Here is a 23,519-nt window from a genome sequence, read left to right as displayed (position 1 = left end):
ATAGTAGTTAAACCTTCCTCAGACCAAACCTGATTTCCTACATTAATACTACTAGAAGTCACCAAAATCGGCAAGTGCAAAGAATTTCATTATTGAGGGACAAATCCAGAAGTTTCCACAGTAGGTGAGCATCTTTAGAACACATAAAGGGGATTTCAAAAATTTTTGAATTAGGTCAGTTTTTACTGATTTGGGGCAGAGTCCTCAAATTACTCCTTAGATAGTGGAACAAATAAAACACTAATAAAAAACCCTGTAGTTTCACCAGCAAACTTTTATTTTGACTATAAATTGTGTAAAACTGTTGAAAAGAAAAAAAAATCTCACCTGATAACAGAATGAAAATATTGTTTTCGGTATGTAATGGATAAACATATGAATCAAAAGAAGCAAACCCTCCCACATTTAAATACAATTGTGAAGTGCTTTAGAAAATATAGTTTGAAAAATGCATAAAATTCCACAATAGAAGAAATCTCAGGTAGGAGCAAAAATATTCATATGCAAAACCCAAATAAGAATTATTACAATCAAACAAATTCAACACTGAGAGTCAATTCAATGCAGAATCTTTATAAGTGGACATCTTAAGATTGTGACAGATTTTTTGCCTTCAAGCTGACTCACAGGTTTTAACTTAAAGAGCTGAAGAAAAAATCTTCAAGCCCATTGAAAGTCCTTATGGGATACATAGGTTAATCTAATTCTCAATTCCAAATCTTACACAAGAATGGAAAAGAGGTACTTGACAAATGGTAGATTGCACCATAACATAACAGAGACAGGATTTTTAGCAACAGCACATTGAAGTAAAATAAAGATTTGGAAAATAAAGACAGGATTATGAATTTAAAATAAAAATGTATTGACTACTGTGATACAGAAAAACAAAAAGCTTTCAAAATAAATTTAGAAGACACTGTGGAAAGAGACCAAGAGTTTTCACAAGCCACTGTCAGCGTGCCACCAATTTTAACCAGATGCTCTTGAAATCTCAGTGAAATCCCAAGTAAATATTTTCTCATCTCCTTCAGGTCCAGCATCATAAAATTCTGTGAGATTTAACAGAAGACTAATGAGAATCTTTTACCCATCATGATCTCTATAACACTTCTAGTTCTGGAGTTTCAATTGCAGTGTGATAAATACATATTTTAGCTCCTCCTCAGTTGCTTCAGTATAGGCAGGAACCCAGAGAAAATCATAACAATAACCAGTTTATAAACTTTTTTAGGTTGGACAAGAACATTAAGATCACTGAGTCTGACTGTTAACCTGGCACTGCCAACAAATTTGGTGGCCTTCTGACAGGATTATAGTGGTGATGGATGAAGGAAGAGGGAATGACATCATCTATCTGGACAAAGAATTTGACACTGTCCTGCACAACATCCTTGTCTGTAAACTGGAGAGACTTGGATTTGACAGACAGACCTGGGTGGCCACATTAAAAGAGTTGGGATCACTGTCTCAATGTCCACATGGAGACTAGTTTCTCAAAGGTCCATGTTGGTACTGGCAATGTTTAATGTCTGCTGGTAGCATGGACCATGGGATCGAGTGCATCCTCAACAGGTTTGCAAACAACACCAAGCTGTGTGGTGCAGTCAACATGCTGGAGGGAAGGGATGCCACCCAGAGGGGCTTGGACAGGCTTGAGAAGTGAGTCCATGGGAACCTCATGAGAATCAGCAAGGCCAAGGCCAAGGTCCTACACATGGGTTGGGGCAATTCTCAGCATCCATCAATCCAGCCTGTCCAGATTCCCCAGTTTACAGAGCCTTCCTATTCTCCAGCAGATCAACACTCTCACCCAGCTTGGTGTAGTCTGCAATTGACTGAGGGTGCCCTCAATCCCCTCATCCAGGTCATTGATAAAGACATTGAACAGGGCCAACCCAAATTCTGAGCCTTGGGGCTGGCTGGATTAACCCCATTCACCATCACTCAATTAGCAAGTATTCATAAAACTGCTGCTGAATACTGAGATAAGAGATGGATGTATTATACATCTACAGATTATAGAGTTAATATATGAGTTTATATTTTCCTGCCTCAGCCATCACTGGGTTCAAGCAACTTAGCTGCTACCAAAAAATCTTTAATGTTTCACAAAGGCCTAAGTCTCTGTAGCCAAAGAAGCTCTAGAGCAATATTTGGAGCTCCTAAATGATGTATGAAACCAAGGCTAGGGAGGATTACACTACAGGTTGTAACCTTGAATACCTTAGTCATGATCTGAGTTCACCCAGAGCCAAACACAGATCTACAACAAAATTCGTTTTCCTTCAAATATGAAAAGTATCAACAGATGCTATTTTGAAGGTTACTTGAAGGACAGAAGGAGTAAGAAACCAAGTTTCCCAAGAAACACTTTGTTTCAGAGACAGCAGTGTTAATTTATCCTGGCAGAACATAGCAGTTGTACTCCACGTACAAATGCCGCATTTTTGCAAATGTTGTTCAATTGCTTAGATAACTGGGTGAAATGTGTCTGCTTGACCTGCTCATCACTGTATTCTTTTTTGGAAATGTAACCTCTACTTCCGTTATACTTAAAAAATGCATCTCCTCTGCTCATGGGTCACAGGTAGAGATGAAATATCAATATTTTGTAGGGAAAGTTACTCCTGTGTGATTTGCTACAGCTTGTTTTATTTCCTCCCTTCAATTTTTTTGTTGTTCCTGTTCTGTTTTGCTTGCTGCCTGTGCATTCAAAAGGATGAGTAAACCTGGAAGCTTCAGACAATTAACAAAATTGAGTTTCTGAAGCCACTATGAAATTGGAAGAAAGGAAATCAAGTTAGTGGTGAAATTATTACCGAGAGTCCTTTAAAATGCCATTGTCATTTTTCTTCCTGGAAGAGTTAGGCAGCAAGAGAAAAAATGAAAATTCCTAAAGTTCCCTGAAGTTCAGTTTCTTGAATAAAAGTGATTATCTCCTACTTGGGCAGGAAGTTTATCTGCATTCAGAGAATGTAATAATTTCTGTAAATTATATACATATTAAGACCAAGATTTTGCATTTAGTCGATCTGTTTGTGTGTTTTGTAATCCAGACTGTAGAGCCCTAAGTTTCACCAGACCTGACTTCAGTGGGGGTCAAAATCCAACCCCCCCAAATTTAGCCAACCTGCCCTGACTTCTCCCCAGAGCTCGCTGCAGTGGCTTTGTGCCTCTCCTTTTCCCTGCTTGCAGTTGCATCCTCCCTCTCATGATTTGACACAGAAGAAAAGGCTGACATTTCTGACAGAGCCACAAACAGAAAGCATGTGAAATATTTCTATTTTCATCCAGCATCATGTTTCAGATGTACATGGCCACATAATAATGTAAAAAAGTTATTTTTCATCCACTTAATACATTTCCATTGAACTGAATCTTAAATGCTGCAAACCAAAAATATAAGGAAGGAAGGAAGCAATCAGTCATCATGTTCTATGATTCATTCAGTGACAGCTGCATATAATTCAGAAATGAAAAAATACAAAAAAACAAGGTGTGTCATTGAGAATCCTTCAAACTTTCTGACTGGAGACAGAATATATTTACATTAAAACTGCAAAAAGTAATTAAATGCATTCATGTTTATAGAATAGGAGGCTAAGGAAGAAAACTGCTAAAAGACATGTAGACTCCAATCTTTTCAGCTACAAACTTATTTTGGTCTAGAATCTGTAATGTTTGTTAGCAATTAATATTTGAAACCACATTTCCTACAGTATCCTGAAGCTTGAATTTTCCACTTAAATACCAACCACAACAAGGTCAGGGGTAAACTTGTTCTCCATGGCCTGCACCCACCTAAGTGCATGGAGGTGATTTAAACATCCATCCAGTACAATGGAATTGTAGTGGACGTATCAGATTTCAGGAAAAGTTTGCATTACTTGATGCATCCAGAAACCATTAAAAACTCAATAAAAACACACTCCAAACCAGCAATGTTTTGATTTCTGTGTTACTTTTCTTGTTCTAACATCTCATATTAGAGCAGCAGTTCTACTGCATTGGTAAAATGTAAGATTAGGGACTGATTTTAGGTAGTCTGTTTGGAGAAACAAGTTTATAAAATGCTAATTTAGACAGTGGAGTTTTTACAATATTTTCATTTAAACATTTTAGAAAAAAAAAAAAAATTGAGTGTACATAGACATGAAAAGTAACATTTCATCCTTGTGAAAAAGAAGAAAATCCAAAATATTTTGTGTGATTATCCATTAATTAAAACCCCCACTTATTTAACAAAGCTGTGCGTATCTAACATCATAACCCACAGTCATAAAACGTAAGGGAAGGATAATCAATCCTGTTTCTGTATCACAGTGCTCTTTTAACATTGAAACCAAATTCAGTTTAAGGTAAGAATATTGATTCTCAAAACATTGCCAGGCTGTACTGCTGCCCAATAGCACATTGGATGCTGTTGAAGTTTTTACTAACCACAGGTGAATCCCTCCTCCCCTGGAGACAAACATCATTGCCGGGGACATAAGCGATGCCTGAAAGTGAGATGTCCCACCACAACACAATCTTTTGTAACATACATAAAACATAATATAATAATAAACACAAATAAAATCTTAGCAATATTATCTGACAATAATTATCCAAGAGAGGCAGTATTTCTGCAAATACTCCCATGCAGAACTAAAGAAATTTGAAGAAAGAAAATAGAAAAAAGTCATTCTCAAGAACGAAATCAGAAACACTGACTGTTGTGCTGTGAGAATACACGTGGCTGGGTCAGCTCTTGTGCCGCTGGGCGAGTTATGCCTGGGCTGTAATCTTTGTACTGAAAGGATGTTTTGCACTCCACCATGTGGACAGCAGGAGTCTGCTGCAGCCTTGGGAAAGCTTCCCTCCTAGCAAGTTTCTGTACTTTTTTTAGGCAAACTGAGTAGTTCTGTACATAGCTATTTAAAGAAAATCCCAACACTTAATAGGTTCTTAATAGGTGATTAAAGCAATAAAATATAATAGTCTGACCCTGAACTAGGCTTAAGCTTAAAGAGCTTTTAAGAAATGTTTAAAACATTTTGTCAAAGTTATTTCATTTCTGAGTCTTGTTGCATGTAAACAAACCCAAAGTTGAATAAAAAACTTTAAGCTACTGGAAAAAAAAAAAAAAATATCCCTCGTGTTTATTTCCTTGCAGTGCTTACTGCAGCATGAGCTGCTCAAAACAGATACAAAACTGTTAAAGCAAATTGCAAAATAGATTAGCATCCCCTCTTCCTTGTATGGCCTCCTGCCCAAAAACTAAGACATCAGTCTGAAACTGCAAAGAAATTTCAAATCTGAAAACCATGCAGACACACGTTTCCAGCTATATTCCACTTTCAATTCGATAAATGCAAAGTAGGAGCAAGCCAGTGTGAAGTACGCTTAAGCTGGGATTAACTTTGTTCTACCTCAGTGAAGAATGCAGCATCTTAAAATACGTATTGAGACAGCCCATATAAAAAAATACCCGTTTTCTCACATGAGAAAATAAAGTGGGCTTTTAGCAAAATAAAAATAATGCAACAAGATAATTACCAAAGTTACCTGCAAATCAACTGGAAGCATTCAAATATATTTTAGAAAGGCCTTTCTCTTTGAGCCTATAAAAAGAAAAAGGCATCTGTAGGAAACATAGATGAAAAAATAAAACTTCTTCAAATATAAAAAGTGTTCTGCTTTCCAATAAGTTCAAGTAAATTAAAATACAGCCATTGCATCTGGCAGACAACAGATGCTGGGTTTCAGCAAGCTAAAAGCCCCAAAATATACAGATACCACCAATGCGGCGCAATGGTCTATGTACAGCCTTCCAGGGTGGGGCAGCTTGGGAACCTCCAAGTCACGCAAGTACTACCACAAGACAGCACCCTTTTCAACACTATCATGGAAAATGAAGTTCAGAATTAACTTATGAAGTAAAAAAATGTTTAGATTATTACAAATATTGGAATTACTAAAGAAGTAACAGAAAAAAAGAAAAAAAAAAAGAGAAAATGTTCATGGAAGATACCTGACCAGCAGTTCCTTTCAGAGAATTGACAGCAGTATGTGGGGCTGTTCCTCCTCTGTGTCCATGTTTAGACACCCAGATGTGTTGGTGCAAGGCTGTACTCTCTAGTTGGGCAGATCTGTGGCCCGCACAGTAGTCGGTGACTCAGTGCTTGGTTTCCAGCTGCCTCACCATTCCCAGCACTCCCACAGCCCTGGCACTCTGAGGACCAGAACTGGAAGGGTTATCAGTTCCACAGAGCAAACCAAAACATGCTCCATGGCCACAGCAGTTCTGGAGTGGGAGCAGCTTGTGCTCATCTCAGCTCAGGCAGGACCACTTGTCCCAAACGCACCCGTGCGACAGGCACCCGCTGCCTGCAGAGCAGATGTGCTGGCCTGGAGAAGGGACAGCTGTTGCCCCCCGAGGAATGAGGGGGGTGAGAAGAACAGGAGGTGTGAGGACTGGGTTTGCCTGTGGGCTTTTGACCCCATTCTCACAAGGAACAGATAAAGCACCCTGACTCCCCAGGGTGTCCCCAGCTGCAGGGTGTATTGCAGCTCCTTCAAAAGATAATTTCATGGTGTGCCACAGGTTTTCTGCCATCCTCATTCCTGCTGCCCTCTCCTGCCCCAGGTATTTACTCTCAGCCTTCCATTCCCGTGTTTCCTTTAACATCCTTTTGTAGAAAACACCTTCTCTCCTCCAAAAACCTAACCAATGAGCATGTCAGGGATGTTTGCTTTCCTTTTCAGAAAGTGTCCTGAGTGCCCCAGCTGCTGCTTGAATTAATTCTGTCACCTCTTGCTTTCATCTTGCTCCTCTGCTCTGGGTGCAAGTGCTAGGAACTCTATTCAGAACAAATGCCAATGTGCATCTTTTGCTAATGACTCCCACCAATCATTCTTTAACTGCTTTTAAGCAAAACCCAGAAGTCAGCCAAATTAATGTATCACAACAGCTTCTCTGGAAGCCAGCACTTCCAATTTGAGAATATTTCCCTGGTAGCTCAGTACTGCTCAAGCACACAGTTACCAAAACTTTCTCTGCCTGATGTGGGAGAGTGACTGACTTCCAAATGATGGGATAAGAACCCTCAGTATGGCTTTGTATCACCTACAGGTGCATTTTGAGGTTGTAGGTTATAGATGTTTGTGTTCTCTAAATAGCACCTTCACTTTCTATTGCACTGTACAAAATTCCACAGAACTAACTTAGGATCATCTCCTAATAATCAGAAGTGAAATTTTAGCCACCCCTACTCACTCCTTTTCAGGATCACCTGTGTGATTGATTTTCTCCAGCTTTTCTTTTGCTCAACACTTTGAACTCTATGGGGTTTACACATTGTTCAGTTTTTTTCATCATTGACATTTTCTGTTCCTATAGCCTTTACTAAATGCCTGAAAACTGGATGATGCTGCTCTCAGTACACCATTCTAGGAGGGTTTTGTATTTTTTTCCAGATTTCTCTTGAACTCAAGAAATTTTCTGTCACCAGTTAAAAGAACCTATGAGTTTTGCACTCTACAGATTCCATGTTCTTCTCAAGCTTATTTCAGCATGTGAATATTGCAGGAGGAACAGGAAAACAGTGCCATCACCAAGATTAGAGGCTTGTGAAGTTCCATTCTCGGACTATGTAGTCACCAGCCTCTGCTCTAAAGCAGGGGGTCACCTTTGCTGTAGGCAGACTTAATGGCAGAGTAGCTTGATTACCAGCCTTAGTGCCCTTTCTCAGTCCATGTACTGGTTAGAAGGTGTGCCAGTTCTCAGTCCAGAACACCACCAGCAGCCTCTTGCTGGGGTATGTGTAACCACAACTAAAGGAACATACAAACCCCCAGCTGGGACAAAATCCAGTCAGGAGAGACATTTCCTGGAGCTATACCTGGTGATTTTCCAGTCAGTCGGAAGCTCATCATTGGATGGGATCCAAGATCATCATAAATGCATCTTTGTTTCCTTCTTTGCCATCTTGGATGTGACTGAAATGGTGGGCAGCACACCTGGTGCACAGCAGACCCTTTTCAGAAGGTGTGCTGGAGCCTCCTTGAGGGACATGAATGTTTAGTCTAAACAAAGTTCCCAGTGCTCCAGCTCAGATCCTGCATTCACCATGAACGAGCATGCTTTGCAACTTCAGAAATGTATTCTTTCCATTTCAAATTCACCACTAGCAAGAAAAATAAAGCCAGCTTACATGTAGAGGCATACATAATGTCTTAAGTTATAGTAAAATATTTTTGTTTGAAGAAAGAAGTTTATGAAAATTATTTGGGCCTATTTTCTGTTCTAAGCAAAATAAATATGAGAGACAACACATGGAATGCACTCTGGAAAATATATGACATCATGTCATCATTATGACACTGCAAATAACATAGAAAAAGGCTCAATTTTGTGCCTCACAAATTATCTATATACCATGCAGTGTCAAGAGTAAAAAAAAAATGCACCAAATAGTTCAAAAATTAAATTAACTTATTGGAAAGAGTGAAAAGTGACCGTGATCCCAAGTGTCTGGGGGTGAGGGTTTTTATTTCCTGCTGGTGCGTGAGCGAGTCTGTGATACGTGGTAGTAGCAATCTGCGGGATTGCATCTCCCGTTGGGTCCGGGCGGCCCCTGCGGTCCTGGTGAGCCTGATGTTCCTGGTGGGCCTGGCAGGCCAGCAGCTGGCAAAACAAAGCTAGAATTAGCAGAGTCCTCACCAGAGCATGTGCAGCGCCCTGCATTCCGTCACTGACATCTGCTGCACTCCAGCACATCCACGAGAAGGCAGCTGGGGCTGACCTCACGCTATGACCCAGCTCGAGAGGAAAAGCAGGAGTGTAAAACCAGCATTAAAAACAGGAGAAAGGCCTGTTAGTTTATAAATAACAATAGCAGAAATAAATCTGGAGACTTATACCTGCAGGGCCAGGTGGTCCAGGGTTACCAGGCAGTCCAATTCCAGGCTCGCCTCTTTCCCCTTTCTGTCCTCTATAACCTACATAGAATAAAGATATGCAAATAAGAGCACCCTCTTATTTTAGGTAGTGATTTTCTGTATATCTCATTGACACGAAATTACCAAGACCAATATAGTTGGGAAAACACATACTTATGTCTCTTTTTCAGAAAAAAATGTGGTTTTTTTGTTTCTTGAGACAGCTCTCAAGTTTATAAGTTCCTTCTGGAAAATATGAGCATTTTTAGCGGTAACTATTACATCATCTGTCAAAGGGCTCTTGCATTTTTCACTAGCTGAACCTTTCCCTGAGTCTTTAATTTACCTGAAATTCCTCCAATAAAGAGCCAAAAGCAGACTTTACTCTCTCTATTCTGCATAAATCCTTACACTTGCACTTTTTAGATTGTAAACTGGTAGTTTTATGATTAGACATTCCCCTGTAAGTGAGAGAAGACTCACTCCCAGGTCAATGTTGCCCAGCTGCCCTCACATGGAATGGGGCATCTTTAGAGCTTGTGCAGATTTTGGCTTTGAAGCTTACTTTGACCCAAATAGCTGCATATCATTAACAAGACGTGATTACTAATTATATTTTGAATATTTGAGTCCTTTTTCTTCACAGGCCATAGTTTTATATTTATCTAAATGGCTTCCACCTTAGGTACTGCAACCCATCCCCAACCCTTGCTTCTTTTTCCTTCAACTGTTTTTAAAAAAATTTATTAGTTGGAAACACTCTGGCTGCTTTAGAGCAGAGGACTTGTTACTATCAGTAAAATATTTTCCTTATTATTTCAGGTTAAGAATGTACCTTTATCATTCAGGAGAAAGGATGAAAGCATTTTTAAAGGCGACACCTGCTACAAACCCTTACTTCAAAAGGGCTTACAAGGAAACCCTCTTCTATATCCAGCACTTCAGATGCTGGCATGTAAGGTGACAAAAGTTTAAGATTGATTTCCTGATTTCTGGCCACATTTGGAATTAAAATCTTCCTGCTTCAGGGACCAGTATATTTTTAGCATCACCTATGCCGTACAATAAAGTATTGAGTTCTTCCTCTTGTGAAGAATTGTAACTTAGTTTAAATTAAAAGAGAAGAGCACAGACATGTCAATCCAACTGATTACTCCTGAAGATTAGTTGGCATTGACAGGAAGATGGCAAAGGCTGTCTTGTCAGTGTTCTCTGGTCCATGCTACACTGCTACCTTAGAGGATATTCCAGAAGGAAATTACTTTGAGGGCTGTGGGTACCAATTCAGGGCTGTTACGACAGACATAATGCAGTAAGAATGGTACGCAGAGCATTCAAGCTTTCTGTTACACACAAGCTCATTATACACTTCTGTAGAAAGTCTGTTATCTGTTGCAATCATTCCATCATTCAAAACAGAGCATCAATCATCTGACTCCTCTCAGCACTACAACAAGGAAATTGGAGCGAGATAAAAGGTTTACAAAATGCATGCAGATTGCCATACATAACTAAAGGAAACCAACAGTTTAAAACCTCACAGAAACCCAAAATTCAAATTAAACATGCATTCTGGTCACTGACTTTTGTTAAGCAAAACTGTACAAGGCATATACACACATAAGCTTTAAAGACTAAGATGTAGGTATTTGTACTGGATTTTGAATCTTGGATTTACTCTCCAGTGACCACAGTGGTATTTTTAACTACATCAAATTGGTTTGCTCTGAAAAATCTTGTGCAACATGTAGTATCACTGCACTTTTTTAAAAGCTCAATCATAGAACCACAGGATCCATTACAGGTCCAATTTTTTTATATTTCTCAATGTTTTTAAGTTTACAGTCAACAGTTACAATGCATTTCCCACTACAAACTCAGTTAACTCTAATTTTACAACGAGGTGCTGCCACTAATCATTTGTTTTGCATTTCTTTAGTTATGGAGAAGAGAGAGAAATCAAAGGTACCATATGTCACATTTACAATCTCCAAGATAAGCATTCCTGCAGGTCTCTGACATTCTGTAATTGAAAATGACTGAGATAGACTGAATGATTCTGTAAACATCACTGGAATACGAGAAAATACGGAAAAAACCTCCAAAACACAGTAAGACAAAAAGCAGTCTGCCAATGCAGATACATGGTCCAGGGTAGTGGTAAACCATTACTGGCTGTATCCAAATACATATGCAAGGGTGTAGTTTTTATGTGGTGGCAGGTAAGTTCTGCTAGCATTGAAGTTTAATACAAAAATTCACAAATACCTTGTCTAACAATAAGGCTTTGATAGAATGTAAAAATATTAATAAACAGACTTACATGTAAACAATGTGAACAATGTAATGTGTAATTCTGGCAGAAAAATATTTGATTTTTAATGAGGTATATTTTGCTCAGAAGCAGAGCCATGATTACACCTCTACAGGATAATATCGTCTTCTTTCTGGGCTTAGGCTGACAAACTCATATACAGTCAAAGGAAAATACTACCATACACATAAAACAGATTTTGATTTATTGTTTTTAATGTAAAGGCACATGTGAGATGCTATCTACTTTTCCTGGTAGAATTACAATTCCAGTAAGAGGCACCTACTTAATTCAAAAGGTAACTGTTTTAGCAGAGCCCTTCACTCAGGCTCCAGAAGCTGTGTTGTCATTTCTGCAAGCCCAAAGTTCTGTTATTATAAACACTTACCCAACATGGGCAGTATGGTAAACACTTGGTAGCAAGTTTGTGTTCATACAGATAAGCTTTTGTTCATAGATGAATAGTAACAGCTGGAATTCAGCTTTCAGTTTGGTGCTCCCCACAAACATCATGGTGTCACTACTACCGTCAAAAGTGTCACTACTGCTTCACCCTCAGCTCTACATGGAGATGACACAAGTTCATGTTCCATGAACTTGGAGGTAAAAGGTATTTAAACTGCTCCAGAATGTATTCCACCTATATCATGGAGACTCTCTTCCATCAGCATGGACAATGCAGCCCCCGCATGAAACTAACATGTCAGGCATCTAGAAAAATCTGAGGTTCTTTAATACAAATAAGAGGCAGAGAGATTACCAAAACAGGGAACAAGAAGATCAAAGTATCCACTGTGTTTTACTGTGCAAACAGTCAGTGTTCTTAAAAAGACTGCAAAGCAACAGAGAGGGTGCTAAGATGAAGTCCTCTCATCCAGCCACCAATACATGTTCTGAATTCCTTCTGTGTGTTACAGCTCTCTCAGCTGAGAGGGAGCAGATGGGATTCAGATGAAAGTAAAACAGGTTAACTTTGACCTCCACAGCAGAGAACATTTTGCAGGAGGTATCTCTTGAAACCACTGCAGCTATTTCAGAAAAGTGACTGTGTCTAGATAACATCCACTACAATGGGTTCCTGATGTCAGCCAAAGTTTCTACATGCTTCCACCATGCAAATTAATAATTATAATAAGAGACATAAACTTTACAACAGAGATTACCAATAAAAATAAGGAGCTTTTCCTATTCATTGCATAGGATTTTTATTTTCTGAGATGAGCTATTTTTCCTTTTTGATTCCTTGAGGCTACCACAAGTTATGAGGACCTATAAAAAAACTAATTTCCTTAATTTGATAGAAAGAGAGAATTTTAACTAGGATGCAATCTTTTCTCTATTGAGAAAAAAATCATGTCACAGCATAAAGTATCTCTGGATTGCTAAATTATCCAAAGGTGCATTTCATCTAATGTACCAAAATTCACTTACTATTACAATTTTAAAAATTCACTTAAGTCAGTGGAATTAATTGAGCTAGATCCTCTAACCCATGACAAGCTGACTGACTGTTTGCAGATGGATAACATTGATAGATCTTGTTTGTAAAATCTTGAAATAAACTTTCTAATTCTCTAGGAGATATTAACATACCTTAAAGCTCATACAGAGTAAAGTCCCTCTGCTCTCCCTTAAGGAGGTGCTGTACATTTTAACATTAGTCATGCCTCAGAGCATCAGCTTACAGATGCATATGCCATAGGTTACTTTTGAAATGAATATATATATGTCTATATAAAATCTTCCATTTGCTATTTGAATACCAATTATGTATTTCATAATTTAAGTTTAAATTCTTCATTATATTTTGCTTGCATGCTATATTTCTAATGAGACCATCCATTAAATTATATCTACCTGAACCACAGGGAAGGATCTGAGGAACTCTACGATCAACTTTGCTGAAGGCCAGCAGGTAAAAATTCTGGACTTCCTTAGAAGGGGATGACTCTACGCATAAGAGTCTAGAAATTCTTTAAATATACTTTTTGAAAACCATGCCTACACTTCCAAAAGTTAGTGTCTCTCCTTTTTGCTTCTGGGACTAAACCCCTACCTATTAGTTTTGTGTTCAGAAAGAGATTCTGTCGATATCTGGCAAAATCGTTCCTGACCAGTTTCCAGGGGAGCCAGCACCACACTCAAGGTGTATGGAGGGGTCCCTGTGAATCCACAAATGAAGTTAAACACTTCTCCAGACACACAGTAGCATCTGCCTTTCCAGCTGGCTGGCTCTAGCAGGCTCTGCATATTACACATATTCATGCAGGACATATTTACACAGGTCCTGTTAATTGCTTGCTGAAAGCATCTACTTCCTCTCACTGCCTGTGTGGGACAAGTGACTCTGCCAGTCCAGACACATATTACTGCACAAAGAAAGTCCCTGAAATCGGCAATCTGGGCTACACCCAAGTGAGAAATATAATAAGAAGTGTCTATCAGTCAATACCAAGTCTGTATTAGGACTTGTGCACACAGCATGCTACCTTAAAGGGCTCAGCCACACACGCACGTAATGTGCTTCACCAAGAATCCTTGTTTGCTATGTATTTTATGGCTGAAGACAAGCTGGAATATAAAAGGATACTTTTCAATTTCCTCAGAGATTTGAATTTCTTTTTACTCTTGGCACAAAGCAGTAACATGCGCAGGAAAAACTGAGAAAGGCATGAAGGGTATGCGTAAGTGTGCTCCTCTTACATTCTCTTATTCGCAGCACAAAAAAGAGGCAAGGTAAACTTTTGGATTTCTTTCCTTGGAAGTGTGATTTTATATATATTTTGATGTATCAGAGAATTTAAGGCTTCTCACTTAGCTTACCTTTTACTAATTGAAATCAAGTATTGAGCATATTGGTAAAACAAATGGAAATCCTGTGTACATGGGGCACTATTTTACTCAAGTATAATGTATGGAAAAGTATGGAAAAGCAGCTTCTTTTTGTTTTGTTTTTTTCAAGCATAACTATCACCTTTTAGTCTTAATGTTCACTAGCTGGAAATGAAACCTGGTGCAACGTTTCACTTCCCTGAAGCGTTTGAGACTATCCAGTACATACATCATCATTGAACAATCTGGCACTGACATTGAAGGTGACTATTTGCAGTGATCTGAATATTTAGGTAACGATGAAGTCAGTGTTGTAAGATTCTAAGCCTTTTATTGTTTTTCTTGATCCTTTATTCTTGTTCTTCTCATTCTGAGCTCATCACATTTTTCAAGCTTCTGTCAGGGGTTTGCGCTTATCAATGTTAGTAAGTCCTTATTCTTCTGATAGCTTTAGGATCCACACATCTTCAGCTTTGTTGGCATGTTCTTCATTCCAGTCTGACTTGCTCTGACTCCAGAGCAGACCAAACTAACAAAAGATAATAAAGAACTACCTACAGATAAACTGCAAATTACATGTTACCCACCCACAAAAATATTATTAGTCTATAAAATATCTTTTCCTTCTAGTCTGTTCTCTTCCTTTTAATCTCTGAAAGGCTGACTCTACACTAGAGCACAACTACAATGAACTTGAATGCCCTAAACCTGATTTTGCAGTAAAAGACAGTTCACGGAAACAAGAATCCTATACTGTCCAAGTGCACTGAAATGCACAAATTACTCTCTGGGGTATAGTGAAAAACTGATTACTCTGATTTTTTTTTTTTTTTTATGACAATAGATTCTTTCACTGTAAGAAGAATTCATTTAGTAATACTCCAGTTTTCACTGCTAATTAAAGAAGAATATTTTTCTTCAGTTTTTCCTGCCCTGTATTTTCCCAGGATCAAAGCTGAGAGCAATCAGACTAGGAGATCAAATTTTCTTTCTTAATTAAGAGGGCATCCCAATATGAAGCTGAATCTAAATAGCAAGAGTGTTGGAATTGTTTTTCTTCCTTATTCAAGTATTTCATAGAAAAAACCCAAAAACTGGTACAGTAGTTCTGTCAGACTTAGATATTCGTCAGTTATTAACTTTATAACTGATTAGAATAAAATGCACTTATTAGGAGTTTTTAATCAGTAAAATCCACACATTTACTATGGGTTAATATTTAGATGTGGTCTGGAAAAACATAAGTACATAAGTTTAAAAGTTAATTATTAGAAAGCTAGATGGGTAATCCTGGCGTATTTAATAAACATTAGCAAGTGTATAAGGAAGGATTTCAAGATACAACTAAAAGGAACATTTTTTGGAATTCCTACCTTGAATTCCACGCTCTCCTGGTGGCCCTGGCAAACCATCCTTTCCTGGTGGCCCTGGAGACCCATCTTTTCCAGGGGGCCCTGGTTTTCCATGAGCTTGGGAGGCAAGCATTGCAGCAGGCAGCTTCAGCTGGGATACAAATTGAGCCATCCTTTCTTCATTAATCAAAGACACAAGAAAATATTGATAAGAAATCTGCCAGCAAAAAAGGGGAAAAAAAATCCCAAAGCCCCAGCTAAATTTTCTCTAAGTATGGTGTTTAACTCTTCTTAATGTTAAGGTATTAAAATGCTCCAATAAGTACTAAGACCTTCAGTTTCAACTCAGATTCATGTCTGAGTCTTTACCCTTTGAAATAATCAGAATGAATTTGTATTAAAGTTTCTATTACTACTCTCTATTACTAAAACGTTCCAATATTTCAAATGACTTCAGGCTCCTGTTCATGGATATACTTAAAACACACAGACAGAATAATTAGTACTTAATACATTGATGGAGGGCTACCTTATGTGTTTGAAACTCATATTCAGCTGCAAAGTAGAGATTAAATACTGTGAACAATTCTTGGAATGTGCTGGAACCCTGAAAACAGTTGTAAAAAACCTGAAAGTGGTCAGCAAAGATTATTAATTGTAGATATTTCAGAATAGAAATGTTCATGCTGGTGGGATAAAGTGCCCTTGGTAATATTTTAGTTCCTTAGAGTTAGATAAAATAGGTCTGACTCTATCTCATTTATACCAGATTAAACCCCTAAACATTCCACAATTTAGCACATATTTGCTATGGTGGAGTTTTAAGAAAAAAAATTAGAGAAGACTGGGCATCAAACAAAAAAGGAGGAAGGTGATAGAAAGTAAACAAAAGAAAACAATACCAAAACTGGAAAATCTGTGGGAACAGCAGCAAGGTACAGGAAATGGAATAGCTCTAAAGACAAAACTCCTTTATGTCCTGTGGGCAGGGCACCTTCCAATGCTTTCTTTTTGTGAATAAATACTTTGTTACCATTCTATCTGAATGGGAAAAGGAAGTTACTTCACTCAACAAACTGCTCTTGAAATACATAGTAGTTTGAACTCTGAGGGGGTAGCATCCTGGGGAAAGATGATAATACAAAAAACCATAGCCTTGTTATAAAGTGAAAAACTGCCTGAACAGGTTAAGAAGTCTCAAGCTTTATATAATTCCGTTTATCCCTAAAATATGGTTTCCACTCACAAATATTAATGACGGAATAACAAGTCATATTGAAGATGCAAGAAATGCATTTTTTGCAGTGGAAGAGAAGCTACTGTTAAGGGGTATTCAAGAAGAATCTTGTTTTAGAAACCTGAGTCACAGCTTTTCTACTGTGACTAAAGGAATGCTGGGGAAGAAAAGTATTTCCTTTTCAGAGTAAGGACTCATGTAAGAAACCTTACATAATATAAAAGGCTTGGTTGGATCTGGTACTTGCCTAAAACTGTGCCAGAAGATGGTGGTCTGGCGGAATTCTGGAACTCAGCAGGGCTACTTGCTGAGAAAACTGCACAGCAGTTTAGAGCTATATGATTGGAAGCTGTTGAGCCTTTCTCTGGTTTAGATGGTCAGCCACTAAGTAGGCAAAATAATTAAGTATATAGACGGTCTCTGCTTCAGTAACACTTCAATACCTTAATGGCATGTTGTAGATAAACAGTGTCTGCAGTAATATATGATACATATATGTATCTACAGGGACACATACTTATGTTTGCTATTATGATTTGGAGCAGACTACCATTCAGTGCTAGTCTTTTACATAAGGAAATACTCTGTTTAAAAGATACTCTACCTTCTCATTGTTTGAAGAGAATCATGTAGACCTGTTAAGCATAGCTATAGCAATAAGGTAACTGCTAGGTCCAACGTAAGTTAGATGACATGTAAAGAAATTTAGAGCAGAATTTCAGATTTAGTTGTATTATACTTCCTTTCATTACCTTCAAACACCTTAAGAACCTCTTGTTTGATATATCTTTTTATTTCTTCAAGTGAAATTGCATCAGCCTGATGAGGAAAAAGAAAGGTGATATGTATCAGAAGGAATATACAGAGGACACTTTGTGATGATACAGAAGTAAGAAATGCTCAAATTAGAATTAAAAATATGGACCTTTCACAAACAGATAAGTGTTTTAATATATCTGTGTTATTTATTTTACTGCAAAGGCCACTTTACTGCAAATACAATATAATTTTGTATAGACACTAGTGGCATGAAGTGGGAGAAGCACTCCCAGCTGCCAAGATGACCAGGATGTGATGAGTATGGAAGTTAACTTGCACAAGACAGTAAGGATGTCCAGTGACAACACTCCACTTTACTTTTGCATAGCATCTGCCAACTTCTCACCCACCCTGGAGACTACTTGCTTTGATGCACTGCTGACCAGAACCGAACCACAGGACCAGTAACTTCACTGGAAAAGTGTTTTAGAGCTTTATCTTATCTGAGTGAGGTGGAAAAGAACCCATAACATGGATGTGTGTGCCTGTGTGCTCTTGCAGACAAATCAAGATATCTACAACTGGTAAGCAGCATTTCATTGTCTTTTTAAATGCTAACTTCTCTTCTATTTTATCAGTTTTGGCCTCCTTTTCTTTCCCAGTTGCAAAAGCTCAGACTTTAGCTCTTAATCTTATGGAAAATGTGAAAATTAACTGTACTGAGTAGCCATATTGATATGCAGGAACTAAAGAAATAAATTTTATCCATAGCAGATGTTTTTAAAAAATATTAAAAATAACTTCCTGATCATGTGGGTATATTTTTTCCACCTTAACTGAAATTATCTGAGAAAAGTCCTTAGTTTTCCTAATACTGTGCTGTTCCTCAGTTGAATTTCCACTGCTCAGCCCATGCTACCTTCATAACTGTCTGAATTCACAAGATAAACTTTCATTTACTTACAGGAAACCCTGGAGGTCCTGGTGAACCTGGGGGACCTTGATGACCTGGTGATCCTGGATAGCCTCTGTCTCCTGGAGGGCCAACAGGACCCACATCCCCCTTTTCTCCAGATGGGCCAGGTTTCCCTCGTTCACCCTGTGGACCTCTGTCCCCTGGAATACCCTGATCTCCCTGTGTAAAAGAAAAGCAGAAAGAAAACCACTGCACGCAGTGGAACTAAACCTGGAAAGTCTCTCGAGAATGCTAAAGAGAAAATTCTTGCCTGCTCAGAAACAGACTGAGTCATGCAGGGAAGACGATTTTACAGGCTGAACCTTGTCTCTGAAAATACATTTTGTTTTCTTGCACTTTTGATGTTGAATTACAAAAAGAATAGCTTTTGCAATAGCTTGTCTCTGTAACCCACTTTTCAAGGACAGAACTTGAGTATAGAAAGTTTTTAGCCCTTATGCAAGGATCTAGAAATGTCAGTTATGGCATAGGTATAATTTAGGTGCTCAAATTCACAAAGGCAAAAGACACCAGGATGTTTCCTGTAACTTTCCTTAGAAGCCTACTATTTTATGTCTTCATTCACACAAAATTATAGTTAATTAAGTTATTTCCAGTACCCTAAGGGGGCCTAGGAGGAAGCTGGAGAGGAATTTTTAACAAGGACATGTAGTGACAGGACAAGAGAGTAATGGCTCCATACTGAAAGAGAATAGGTTTAGACCAGATATTAGGAAGAAATTCTTTACTGCGAGGATTACTGGAACAAATTGTCCAGAGAAGCTTTGGATGCTCCTACCCTGGAAATATATTAAAGCCAGGCTGGATGGGGCTTACAGCAACCTGGTCTGATGAAAGGCCCATGGCAGGGTGGCTGGGACTTGATGCACTTTAAAGGTACCTTCCAGCCCAGGCCTTTCTATGATTCTGTGATATGTAAGTTCTCAGGTTTATAACCCTGCAGAGTAGGTATAGATAGCTCTACTATCAGATATAAAGAAAAAGGCAGGTTTCTCTAGAATCATGGTGCTATGGCAGTGTGAAGCTGATCCTTTTCTCCTAAACAGTCCATGTTTTACAGGCAGCCAGCGTGTAGGAGGCAAATCAAATACTGCAACTTTTCAAACAAGCATTTTTTAACTGCCTCCAGTGTTTTCTTTGTGCTTTGGAAAAGATCCTTGTAAAAATTCGTAAACTAGGTCATCTATTCCTCCAGATTCCTCTTTAAACTCTCTATTATGAATTGTACAAGATTCAGGACATTTGTTTTGTGTGATCTCTGCCTAAGGTGCTGCTTTACTCAGCCTTTCTCCTTTCTAGCATTCTCCTATCTCTTGTATTTTATCTTGTATCAAATTCTGTGCAGAAGGAACTTCTGTTTTTCCTGTGTTTCTACCTGCTTTACTCCAGCAGGTAGATCACAATCTGTGATCAAGGTATGCAGGTAACAGCAAAGAATGAGCAAGCCACTAGCACTTGTATCTCTTGAAATCACTAGAAAACTGGTTGGTATAAAACATGTTTTCAACTAGTTTGTCACTAGCTTATAAAGTAGTAATAACAGCAGTGTTTAGTCACTCAAAGGATATATAAAATTATTTCAGCCCAATTATTATTGTATTCTTAAAATACAATTCCTTCTTAAAATGGATTCTATTACAATGTTCTTATATTAGACAAGAAAACCTCAAGAGTTTTCTTCTGTCCTTCCAATTTTGATGCTTCTATTTTCTGTAACTACTACAGCTGGTCTCAAACTGAAGGAGCATGCTGTACAGCAGTAATAATAAAGGCTGCAAGAAAACCTTGACTTTATTTTCTGTAATCATTGCAATCTCTCTCACAGATGCAGGCTTGTGTCCTTAAAGGAAAAACCAGAACATTGTAAACAGTTAATTTTTTAAGGGATAGTTGTAATAATTGTTAAACCGCTATGTCTCTTCTGTGTAATGAAACAGCATTTCCTTTTCCAGATTAAACAGGAAGATACTTCTCTGAGTCACCAAATAAATGTGGTAGCCATTTGATCAGGACATCAGGACTTTAGCAATGTTATACGAAGACCATCTTTTATATTTATATGTTTATATAGATATAAACTCATCCCTCACCTCCCATAATCTTTCCTGCCCACCATGACCTTGTTACCATGAACAGAACTGTCTGAAGAGTTTAGGAAGCTGTCAGATATTGCACTGGCATTCCTGATGCCTAAGTGTGACAAGCTTATTTTATATAAAACATGATTTGTGCTTGTGCCATAGAGAGGATGGCAACAGGGGAAGTTCATAGCTTTTGTAAAGGCTGACAACAGCACAACTGGATTATCAGCTTTCCAATTTTCACCCTATTGATCAATTTAAACTATCCAGGCCAACTGTGTTGAAAGTCTACAAAATGTGTTTTTCCAATAAATGCAGAAGCCAAATCAGCTCTAATTCCTTGAAGTGGTGTCTAGGATTAAACCTCTTAGATGTCTAGGTGACTGCTTGAAGTTCACAGAGAATTAATTTCTTGATTTTGCGTATAAGATATGTGCTGATGAGGCGTTTATATGCTCAGTAAAAAAGGAAAAAAATATCATAATAGGGACTTACACGTTCTCCTTTGGGTCCTCTGTCTCCTGGTCTCCCCACAGCACCCTGAAAAATGGGTTTTGAAAAAAGATAAACTTATCAATTAAAGGCTTTGTTGTGTATTCATGTGTTAGCAGAGCAGAAAGAAACTGCCTAGGATTAACAGCTGTGGTTTCTGTGAGAAATAAAATACACAAAAGCATGTTTTCTTACCGGAGGACCTGGCAATCCATCTTTTCCATTGATTCCCTGAGAAAAAAGAAATAATATATTTATATGTTCTAAAAATGAAAAGGGTAAAGCTCAGTGTTTGGTGCCATATCAGTAAACGTTCTGAAGCATCAGTTTGTGTGACTACAATAGAGAAATACAAAGAGCATCAAAATGTGCACCAAATCTTATGATCATCCAACTTTAAATGACAAATTATAGGGAAATTTTGCAAATGTGGAATATTTGTGGACATGTACATGGACTTCTTCAGTCCCAGCTAGTCATAATACAACCATGGGAGAGATTTCTTTTATTCTAGATATTAGCCTCGGCACCAAATTACCCTTCTGCTCTTACAGAGACTATGCCTTACTATTATATGTCCAGATCCATTCTTTGATCCTTAGAACTTGTAGCATGGCACAGTTTTGGTCTCCTGGGTTAAAGCTATTTCCTTCCCCAAACAGGGTGATTGCATTCATAGCACCTGCTAGAAACTGTTCCAGGCCCACATTATCCGCCAGACTGGAATGTGGCATGTTCTGAGAGTCCTAGCTGGTATGGGCCAAAATAATGTCAGAGAGTGTATTAACAATTTCACAATGCCAGATAATTGCAAGATAAATGCTCTGGCAGTGTTTAATTTAGTAGGATATTTATGGATCTGCACATGTAGCAAACTCACAGCTGTTTCATTGAGTGAGAAAGGAGAACTTGTATGAGCAGAGACATCAGGAATTCTTTCTTTCTTTCTCTTTAATTTCTTTAATTTCTTTCTCTTCATATACTGTGGAGTTTTGCACAGATTAGGCACCTTGGGCTAATTTGATGCAGTAACTACAGAAATTGTCTCTTCTTCCAAGGCAGAGGTGTAATGTGGAGATGTGCTGACAAGCTGCAAAGGTCTGCTGCTCATGTTCATCCCCAAACCAGCAAGATTCAGGGGAGATAATGAGTCTTGCACTACCCTTACTGAACCCCTTCTAGAATATAAACTAGGTTTTTTAAACCTGCTCAGACAGTGCTGACTACACTGCTGTCACATTTTTATTACCTAAAGGAAGCAGATTAGACATCTCCTAAGTGAACACAAAATGCCTCAGCTGCAGTGTTGCACCCCCTGTATACAGAAGAGCTTCAAAGTTTATTCAGTCATGAAGCACACGCTTCTTTATATAAACTGAAACTGAGAATCTATTCTGTCACCCCATCTTTTACTGACTGTGCTGAGTATCTGGGTTCATATTCTACCCCTGGAAAAAGTACAAGAGGGGACTTTATGACCCACATAAGACCTTTAAAGGCAACATCTCAGGAACATTAACTATTGAAACACCACAATACCAGAAATTCTTTTTTGGATGGTTAATATTGAGCAGTGCAGCTCTGTGTGTTCTTCACATGTTACCTACTCTAACACAAAGCAAGATGTAATGTCCTTTCTTTTGTAACTTCTGATAAACTAAAACACAAAATATATATTCAGTATAGAATTGCTTACTGGTTTTCCTTGTGGCCCTTCTGGACCAGGGAAGCCTATATCTCCTATAGGTCCTCTTTCACCCTAAGAAAGAAGAAAACACACATATAAATCTGCATGAGAAATCTTGCATTAGGTGTCTGAAATATTTGTTTGCTATTGTAAAAATCCAGAACTCAAATCTGTACTTACAGGTTCTCCTGGCAACCCTGGGGACCCAGGGGATCCTGGCTTTCCCTAGAAAAAGAGAATATTACAGATTCAAACTATTAGGAAGCCAAATACAATTTTTCTCGATATCAAAAATTAGAGCATATATATATATATATATATATATATATATATATATATATATATATATGAGTGAAATATTCATGGTATTGTTCATTAATGCTTTAAGAAAGGAAAAAGAAATATTTTTCCAGATTTCTGTCATATTTAATGAACAGGCTCTTGTATTATCTTGTCATATTTAATGAACAGGCTCTGTTAACAGGCTCTGCTTACTCAGTAGTTTGGTTTTGTTTACCCTTTCTGAATACTGAGATGCTTTTATGAAATTTTCTTTTAAAACACCATGATTTCCACTTTGAGAAGTCATAGTCAGATCAAAGTTTTTTCAGTGTATATGTAAAATCAAAATTTTTTCCTTCAGGTAATTTCTAATCCTGACTTTTTTTTAATGTGACTTTACGACTGACTTAATGTTTTTTGCAAATTTTCTTCATGATTGTTTTTGGCCACTTTTATTGTCATTTTATGTTCAGCTGCCAGAATTACCTATCTTATGACATCATTTAAATGCTGATTTTAAATGTCTCTTTTTTGTAGGATACCCTTCTTCTAAGAACTTGAATCTACATATCCTGAGAGAAT

General features: G+C 38.0%; 1 protein-coding gene across 7 annotated transcripts in view; it reads right to left on the bottom strand.

The window, feature by feature from the left end:
• Nucleotides 1–265: 265 nt before the first annotated feature.
• The window catches only part of COL19A1 (collagen type XIX alpha 1 chain), a 186,383-nt gene continuing 163,129 nt past the window's right edge, over nucleotides 266–23,519 (bottom strand). For 5 of the 7 annotated variants that reach the window (XM_058834718.1, XM_058834720.1, XM_058834719.1 and 2 more), the window contains 9 exons: nucleotides 22,836–22,880; nucleotides 22,665–22,727; nucleotides 21,164–21,199; nucleotides 20,972–21,016; nucleotides 18,384–18,554; nucleotides 17,413–17,479; nucleotides 15,445–15,600; nucleotides 8,908–8,985; nucleotides 266–8,671 (listed from right to left, as the gene is read on the bottom strand). In XM_058834718.1, the coding sequence (XP_058690701.1) occupies nucleotides 8,535–8,671; nucleotides 8,908–8,985; nucleotides 15,445–15,600; nucleotides 17,413–17,479; nucleotides 18,384–18,554; nucleotides 20,972–21,016; nucleotides 21,164–21,199; nucleotides 22,665–22,727; nucleotides 22,836–22,880 (798 nt within the window). In that variant the 3' untranslated portion in view covers nucleotides 266–8,534. Of the gene's footprint in view, nucleotides 8,672–8,907; nucleotides 8,986–11,468; nucleotides 14,601–15,444; nucleotides 15,601–17,412; nucleotides 17,480–18,383; nucleotides 18,555–20,971; nucleotides 21,017–21,163; nucleotides 21,200–22,664; nucleotides 22,728–22,835; nucleotides 22,881–23,519 lie in introns of those variants that run through there. The other 2 variants (XR_009277161.1, XM_058834723.1) reach the window with 2 other exon arrangements.

The sequence above is a fragment of the Poecile atricapillus genome, chromosome 3, assembly GCF_030490865.1.
Source record: "Poecile atricapillus isolate bPoeAtr1 chromosome 3, bPoeAtr1.hap1, whole genome shotgun sequence".
NCBI classification, from domain to species: domain Eukaryota; kingdom Metazoa; phylum Chordata; class Aves; order Passeriformes; family Paridae; genus Poecile; species Poecile atricapillus.
This window is presented reverse-complemented; position numbering and strand designations above follow the sequence as displayed.